The 9,385-nt window shown below is 26.3% G+C and overlaps 1 protein-coding gene across 1 annotated transcript in view; it reads left to right on the top strand.

Moving 5' to 3' along the window:
• The first annotated feature begins 4,119 nt into the window (after positions 1 to 4,119).
• The window catches only part of LOC111637330, a 22,028-nt gene continuing 16,762 nt past the window's right edge, over positions 4,120 to 9,385 (top strand). The window contains exon 1 of the mRNA XM_023382809.1: positions 4,120 to 4,577. Within this exon, the coding sequence (XP_023238577.1) occupies positions 4,145 to 4,577 (433 nt within the window). The 5' untranslated portion in view covers positions 4,120 to 4,144. The remainder of the gene's footprint in view (positions 4,578 to 9,385) is intronic.

The raw sequence follows: 9,385 nt of genomic DNA, 5'->3' as shown, positions 1-9,385 counted from the left end.
CCCTGGAACGATTCGAAGGCCTTGCGGTGACTGTTAAAATTGAAGATAATTTTATCTACTAGTGGAATCTTAATTCTTTGTCTTATTCAGGTTAAATTAAGTTCTTCGTATGAAGAAACGTATAAAACCATGGGGTAGTACAAATAAGGTATCAGCCTACCTGATAAATAAATATACAGTGAAAGCCTTTACACCTTGTTTTTTTAAACCAGTTTTTATTGGTTTTAAGGGTTTATGTTTTTACCACCTTTATTAGTCAATTTTTTATACGTTTCATGGAAATAATTTTTTTTACAGTTTTACTTGTTTTACCCCATGATTTTAATAATTAGTTATTCCAGTTGTCACTGTAATTATTTTTAGTTTTACCGATTTATATAATTAAATAAGGACTGAAGAGCAAACGGCTTAGAGCTAGAAATGCATATTCGTTATAAATCATAGAAAATAAATCTACTTTTTTCATCAAAAGGAGTGTTCCTGTATGATTTGTTCTCAGTAGCAACTTTATGCTAAGTTTCAAAGAACATATANGTCAATTTTTTTATACGCTTTATCGAAATAATTTTTTTACAATTTTACTTGTTCTACCCCATGATTTTAATAATTATTTATTCCAGTTGTCACTGTAATTATTTTTAGTTTTACTGATTTATATAATTAAATAAGGACTGAAGAGCGAACGGCTTAGAGCCCGAAATGCATATTCGTTGTAAATCATAGAAAATAAATCTACTTTTTTCATCCAAAGGAGTGTTCCTGTTTGATTTGTTCTCAGTAGGAACTTTATGCAAAGTTTCAAAGAACATATAGTTTATGTATTCCTTTTTATTTAATAATTTTCGCAGAGACAAAATAACATTTTCCAAACGAGAGTGAAAAATTTTTTCTCTTTTACGTCGTTAAATAAAACTTTTATTTATTCACATTTATTTTCACATATTTTTGCTCGTGATTACACAATTTGTTCGTTACAAGCTAATAAGCTTTAGATTTGTTACACATGGACGAAAAGACAAGTGATGTGAAAATAGGGTAGCAGCGTTTTATATTCTTAATCGTTAATATTATGGACAATTTCCTTTGCACTCGTGTTTGTTACACTTCAAATATCACAATACTATCATATATGAAAATAAATATGAAGGTGGTGACAACACAAAAAAGCTAAACATTGTTACAAAATCCCCAATGCTTAAAGGTCCTTCCCAAATGTGAATAACAAAAGGAAAGGTTGCAGTAGAAAATTTTATTTAACAACGTGAAAGAGTTAAATCTACAGAGGCTTGTTTTCGCTAAACGGGAAATGACATTATGATTTATGTTTTTATATTTATTACGACATTGTTTTATGTGTTTTAAACGTGAGGAATAGTAGTAATAATAATGCTAATGATATGATAAAATAATTATGTTACATTAAAAAGAAACAAAGTTAAACTAATATTCCGAAGGTTCGAACCATCGTCTAGTCTAAGTGCCTAGCATATATTTTTATTTTTTTCCAATTATATGCATTTATTTACACATAATTATACATATACATATTTAGGAAAAGTAAAACATCGTTTTTCCAGTTCAAATGACTGCGTAAAGTTTTATACAACGTTACAATTTTGTTTCGTCGTTATAAAAGAAAAAATATACAGTATTAGTTGAGTGATTTACATTCCATCAGTTAATCAGTGACAGTTCGTAGGGTCAATAGTTTGTTTGGATTTTCGAAAACCTGTATGATCTGTGTTTTTCCATTTTTCAGCGGTATTTTTTCCTTTGAGTCCTTTGTAGATGGTACATGAATTTTGCAAGCGTTGTCATTTCGTAGATTTTGCGGAAATATACATCGTGTATAGTGGCGATACCCGAGTGGATTAGACCCTAGGCACTGGAGCTACACGATATAGGTTCGAAGCTTTGGAATTTTACTTTAACTCCACTCGGCTATCGCCAATCAGAGACGTGAATCTTCCGAAGACAAAAGCCAAATACTCAATTTTCAGAGGTCCGTTTTTTGGAAACGCGTGAGAAGTGGGTCCTATTATTTGGATAAGGAGCTGTTTGTGTTTAAAGCTACATGCTCACCATGTTTCGTTCGAATCGGAAACCCGAACGTCTGGCCACCTCATTGTCATTAGTACGGAAAATTACCTAATGTAAGCTCAACTTGCCCGATTTAAGCAATAATTACGATAGTGGGAGTATATCACTTTGCAGTGTTTTATATAAGGTATATATACCATGTATAAATTTATAAATAAAACCGTTTAATGATGTAAAATTTATACCGGAATTTCTACTCAAGAAGTTATAAATTCAGTTTTAAAAGAAGATTACAGTAGTAATGCATTTTTTAAAATATACCTTATACAAAACAAATAAATAAAGATTAACATAATCGCTTGAGATTACTATAATTACACGACATGAAATAAATTGCGTGCGCTAAATATTTTTATTTGATTTATTACTTAATATATAGTTGTAGTTACTCAATAGTTAATGGATATCGAATGACTTTCTACAGGTTAGGCAATTCATGCTTTTAGCATATAACTTAAGTTTTTATCCCAGAATAATTTGCAATTCTTTTTAGNAATAAATTGCGTGCGCTAAATATTTTTATTTGATTTATTACTTAATATATAATTTTATCAATAGTTACTCAATAGTTAATGGATATCGAATGACTTTCTACAGGTTAGGCAATTCATGCTTTTAGCATATAACTTAAGTTTTTATCCCAGAATAATTTGCAATTCTTTTTAGTTATGTCTTCATTATTTCTTTCAGATGGAAATGTAGTTTGGAAGTTACGATCTTAACTGAAATAATAGGTCATTTTAACAGTTTACAAATAATTTTATGCAAATTAACAAAAGTTTAATTTGATAATTAAAATTTTATTAAACGGAAATAATATCATTTTTTGTATCTATACAATACATTTATTTGATTTTTGTTTATATTAGACAGCTGTATGTAATAATTGCAATCTATATTAAAACTACATAGATGCTATTATTCATAGACTAACGTGAGAACACACTCCAACTTTTAATTAAAAAAATATCATATTGAAAAATCGAAAGTAGTAATCTTACATACAAAATTGATTGGAGAAATAAAAAAAATTAAGAAATAAAAAGAAATGCTAAAATCATTTTGTGAAAATCCCTTTGAAATTAGTTATATGCACAACTATTGAAAATAGCTATGAATAAAATCATTCTATACAAAAATGCAATACATTACAAAAATGCAGTACATTAATAAAAAAAAGTATAGAATGATTTTAAAAATTATTACTTATAAAAAAGAAAAAAACAAACAGTAATTTTTAATTGGAAGAATTTCAAAATAGCATTAACAATTAACCATGAAACATTTTTTTATTAATAGAATTTCTAATTAATTTATTGTATAAATGTTTTTATAATATATATGATTAGTATAACGATAGTATAGTTATATAATTTACTTTAAATAGATAAATACCGTATATTTGCTGATAATGATAATGATGATGCAAAAAACGATTTTATTAAAAAAATTAAAATGTACATAATTTATGTATATTACTTTACTAAATAAAAAAATGAAAGAAAAATTAATTTAACAATAAAAAATGGTGGAAATATTAATTAATAAACAATAACTGAGACAAGCTAGTTTATTTTTTTATTTATTTCATTTCAGATAAAAAATAAATTAAAATATTTCTTTATTTATTTACAATATATTAGATTGTATAAACTATTTAGAAATACTTGTAGAATATATCTTATTATACATAAATTAAAATAAGAAAAGATTAATTATAAAGTTAATGTTATATTTAGTTTATAAATACCATTATTTTCTGTGTATAAAAAGTAATGTTTACAGTAAGAAATAAGTGATAACTTAAGAAAAATATCTCTTAAATACTAAATTTACTTAGACAATAAAACATTATATTGTGTGTTGTAATAGATAATAAATATAAAATTTGGATTTTAAACTTCAATTTTTTTATTTTAAATACTTTAATATTAAAAATTTCCTAAATTTTTATTATGACGTCATATTATTACAAGCAGAATCACCATTAAACCAGTTTATTTTTAATGTTTCAAGGATATCATTCGTCAGTTGATAACTGGCAATGGATGAAGCAATACACAATTCTGTCGTAGAGGAAAACTCTAGCGAAACCATCGCTACAGCTGATGTAAGCGATGTTATCGACATGAATAATTGCAAAACTCGAAAACCTAAATGCTCTAGATGTAAAAATCATGGCATTAATATCGGTATTAAAGGTCATAAACGCTATTGTCCCTACGGCTATTGTACATGCGATAAATGCATCCTCACAGCCGAGAGACAGAGGATAATGGCACAGCAAGTGAAGCTGCGTCGAGAACAGGCTCAAGACGAAGAATTAAAAAGAATAAAAGAATTACAAGAGCAAAAGAATAGAGAAAATAAAACAAAAGAAAATGAAAATAAAGAAGAAAATGTAGAGGAAAATCAGCATTTGGTTTGTTCAAACGCTGTCAGTTCTAATGAAAATATGGATATGAGCAAAACACAAGGTATGCATTTAATAAATTTTTCTTAAAATATTGCAAATAATGTTATTAAATTTAATTTAATGAGTTTTATTATTTTTAATATTGTAAATAATCATTTTAATATGATATTTACATAATATTGACATAAATATGTGTAATAAATTCTCGTTTTAAAATAAATATTTTATTAAAATAATGGTATTACTGTATTTTTACTATAAACAATAGTAAAAGTAATGGATACTTACTATAAAATAGTGAAAATTATACTTAAGAAATAGTGTTTAATTCTGTCGACTATATCATTCGATTTAGTTATTACAAAATTTCTTGCAGATTTTTTTATTATTATTTAGAAAGAAAAGTAAAATTAGTGTTTCGAATTAACTTTAATTTGTAAAAGTAAATGAAAAATGTAGTAAAATAATTCTGGTTTGATAACATTTTTGTTAAGCAATATTTCATTTGCCCTATTTCGTAGAGACAATTCTATGGAAATACGTTAACAATATATTCCTATATATTTAAATTTATATTATAGTATAAAATTTATTATATGTACATGTAAAAACGGTGATATGGCAGAATTAACATTAAACGTTTATAATTATTAGGAACACGTTTAAATGTATGTCAAATAAAATAATTAAATAGTCAAAAGGCCGAAGTGATTAAGGCCAGCCTACTGCTCTGGGTAGGATGCCAAGTTTGTTATAGTAAAAAAGGAGGACATTATACAGAAATTGTATGTTGGAGGACAAATATTTATAACAAACTATTTGTTATAAATATTTGTTGATTTATCTATTATCATTAATTTACAGTTTAAAAAATAAATTTAAACGCGTTGTTAGAATTATTATCAATTGTTGCACAATACCACCCCACTCGATTCCCTAAAATTTTTTGCTCTTCCGATTCTGAATAACAGTAGTGTTTCTGTTATTGTAGTGAATGATAAAGACCAAACTATTAGTTCAGATTAAGAAAATAGAATATTGAAACATCGTCTGTAGGTAATATTTCAGTGATAACAAAGTAAATAAAAATAGACACTTAAATTATACTCAAATTGAAAGAGTTATTGATAAAAGGAGGACAGTATAAGTTTAACCCGGAGAAAGTTACCCAGAGAAAGGGTTGCCAATCGTCCTCCTAATGGAGGACGGTTGGCAACCTTTGCTCTCGATTCCGGGAGATCGAATTGGAATTTGGAATTTTTGGGGGTGGTCTGTCTAGGATATATTGGGCCCTGTCCCGTTTGTGGGCATGGCCACACCTATGCTGGGTATAATTAAAAGACACTCTTAATGTTCACAAAGCGGAGACTCAAAAATAATTTTAAAAAAAGAAGACTAGCTGATGTGAAAAAAGAGTATTCTATTACACAAACAAAAAGAAATCAATTTATGCAATTATAACTAAAATTACCCATTTTTATAAAATTTCTTTTATAAGAAATAGGAAAACTAGAAAAACATATTTTATTACCGTTGATTTGAAACAAGGACATTTTTATTAGGAAATATAATCAGTTAACAAAATCAAAATAGAAAAAAAATTCTATCACAATGATATTGATAAATTTTTTACACGAAAAACTAATTAATAAACTCATAAAATTTTACAAAAAAAAAAAAAAAAAAACGCAACTTGAGAGGTGGGGGGGTCACTCTGACCCCAGAACTTTTGTTACAATTTGTGTAATTCATAAAAGAAAGAAAAAGAAAAATAATCATAAAATACTTTTTATGCTTTATTTAACACACTAGCTTAATTTTATTTGGATTGGTTATACAAACATGTTCTAAATCTATACACATTGAAACTTGTTTAAAATAATAATGAAAAAATGAAAAAAAAAAAAGTGGGCACAAATGATTGTTTTTCACACCATAAAAATAAATTTTTAAATCGTGTCACTTTTGACTTTGAATTTTTTAAATACTTATTTGGATACACTAAAAGCAAGCTCAACTTGACTGATCAATAATTCTTTGTGGAAAATATGGGATGTTCCAAGATTTCAANCATCTGTTGGACATAAAAGCCTTAACCCTAGATGATATCTTTTAATTTATATGAATGTTTAACAAAAAATCTGCATGTTTGATTAGTGGTAAACATTCCGGGGTTCATAAAGATGCTACAGTTAAAATTTGGTAACGATTGTTTCAGTAGTTTTCACGATTAGTGGTCACAAACGAAAAATACGTTGTCTCTTTATATAGTAGTATAGATATAGATATAGATGAATATGTATATATTGATATCATTATTTATAATAACAATTTTATTTAGAAAAATAAAATTAACCTATTGTTTACAAAGAACAAAAAAATAAACATAAAAAATGATAAAATAATACTGGAAATATAATGTACTGTACGTGTTTACTGAAAATAAGAATAAAGTCTCAGTCTAAAAATAAATGTTTTAATCGAGATAGGATCTCAACTTATCTTCTTCATTAACATAAGTCTGTTCTGATTTTTTTCATTTTTCTTTTTTTCCGGAAAGTGTATACTGTATACCTTAATGTTAAATTGACGTGAACAAGTTCATTATCTCATCCAACGAACAAGCTTACACATAAATGCTGTATACACCTGATTTAGGAGGATACGCCCATTCCTGGAATCAAAACGATTTTCTCTTTGACTTTTGACTCTTTTGAACAGATTCGGGTATTGTTTATTGACCAAATCAGTTGTTCAGTTATTTTTCAAATTCAAGAAAATGTTTAAAAAAATCTCTAAAGTTTCAAAGAAAATAAAAAGTTTTTATTTATAAAAGTTGAAACATTTACAAGCAGACAAACGAAAAAAGTTAATTAAAATAGTATATTTAGGTTTCGTAAAAATTTTGGGATTTTAGGTTAAAATATTTTAGGTTTATTATCTTTAATCACTTTAATCCTGCAAATCAGAGACAGAGTTATTATATGTGGATGTCGGAATAGTTAACACTTGTAGTGCACTTGTTCATACCTCAAAATGATTATATTTATGTCTGAATTTTAAAAATATTTATTGTGTATCTACTCATACCTATTCCTCAACGTAATGGGAATAAATTGCAGTGGTTTATGTACAGGGTACTACTTAATGATTTGTAAGAATAATACTCGAAATGTACTTGTACATATGCTGCGTTTCTTACATTTTTTCAAGGGTTGGGTTTATATTTGTTCTCATATCACTGGAGAGAGGCTGAGATGATACATTAGCCCGAAATGAATATGTAATACACAAACGTTACTGCAATAAAAATTATACGTCATTAACTTAGAATATGTGCTGTGAGAAATTACCAACCTGATTTGCAGGATTAAAATGATTAAAGATGGTAAGAATACAGCATCCTAACAAATACTAATTTTTTAGGTTTGGCAAGTATTTGATAAATTACAGTACTGACAATACAAAGATGACAGATAAAATAAGTAACGGTAGTCTTTAACGTCAATTGATTTTCAAATATTTTTAGTGTTAATAATGTTAACAAATTATAGGTTATGTAGAAATTTTACACGTACTGTATATTATAAAGAACATTATATTTGCAGAGTTAAATACTGGCGTCTACGTATACAGGTTTTAAATCGTGCGAAATATTAATATAACAGGAATTAGTAACATTTAAACATTAATAACAGGAAATTACAGAATCATTTAAATATTTATATGATACATGTGCATTATATCTTTGTATTTTGTAATTTATTTTTAAGTATACAAATAAAGTCCAAAGACTATCGATTCAACTCCAAGTAACAAAAAATATCTCCAATAAAACAAGCTAATTAACAATACAACATAAATTAAAACGCAGAATACAGCCTATAACTTATGGCACAAAATATGTAAAATGTGATACAAAAGCATTAAAAATACAGTCAAATATTTTTAATACAATATAATAAAAAATAATACAATGCAATAAAGTACATTAAGTACATTATTAAATATGATTAAGTACATGTAGAATACAAAAAATTACAATAAAAAATAATAAAATGAGATACAGTAAAATACAATAAATAAAATACAATAAAATGCAAGTACTCAGCAAAAAATAGCCTGCAGAAATGTAGAAAAATACTTTATTCTAGAATAAAGTATCTTCAAAATTCAACAGTAATTTTTATAATTGTAAACATTTTGCACAAAATTTTATATATATAGGCTATATATAATTTTAATTTACGCATCAAGAATACAGTTTTTGATGTAATTATCACATAAGTTTTACTACAGCATACCTGATTTCAGTCATTATAAATGTAATATGATATGATACTATGTAACTGATAAAGGACAACACTAAATGTGTCCAGTTATGTATGGCTTTTATCTTAAGAGACATAATTTAATGTTTTCTTTTTCTTAGCAATTTATTTAAAATAATTTCGACTATCTAAATTATTTTTTGATGTTTTTGATACTAGACAGAATGCAATCTGATTTAATTAAGTCGAATGTAATGCGATGCGAATCACAAATAAAAATACAAATCAATTCCGTTTTCAATGTTTTGTTATGATATCAATACTGTATGTCTTTCGCATCACAAAAATAATGACATATTTGCATAATTCGATCATTTGTCATTATATAATTATGCAAAATATGTCATTATATAGGTTATATATAACCTATATATAAAAATATATAATGACATATTTGCATAATTATATATTGATATATATATATATATAGGTCTATAGAGTGGCCAAATCTTGACACGATAGGAAGCATAAATCACCTATCAAAAATCAGACCGCATCCTCTATTGAAACGATATATATATATATATTTTAACACACA

This window comes from Centruroides sculpturatus, unplaced genomic scaffold, assembly GCF_000671375.1.
Source record: "Centruroides sculpturatus isolate CEXI.00-Female unplaced genomic scaffold, Cexi_2.0 scaffold1020, whole genome shotgun sequence".
Lineage (NCBI taxonomy): Eukaryota > Metazoa > Arthropoda > Arachnida > Scorpiones > Buthidae > Centruroides > Centruroides sculpturatus.
Note: the sequence above shows the minus strand (reverse complement) of the source record. Positions and strands in the feature narration are given on the sequence as shown.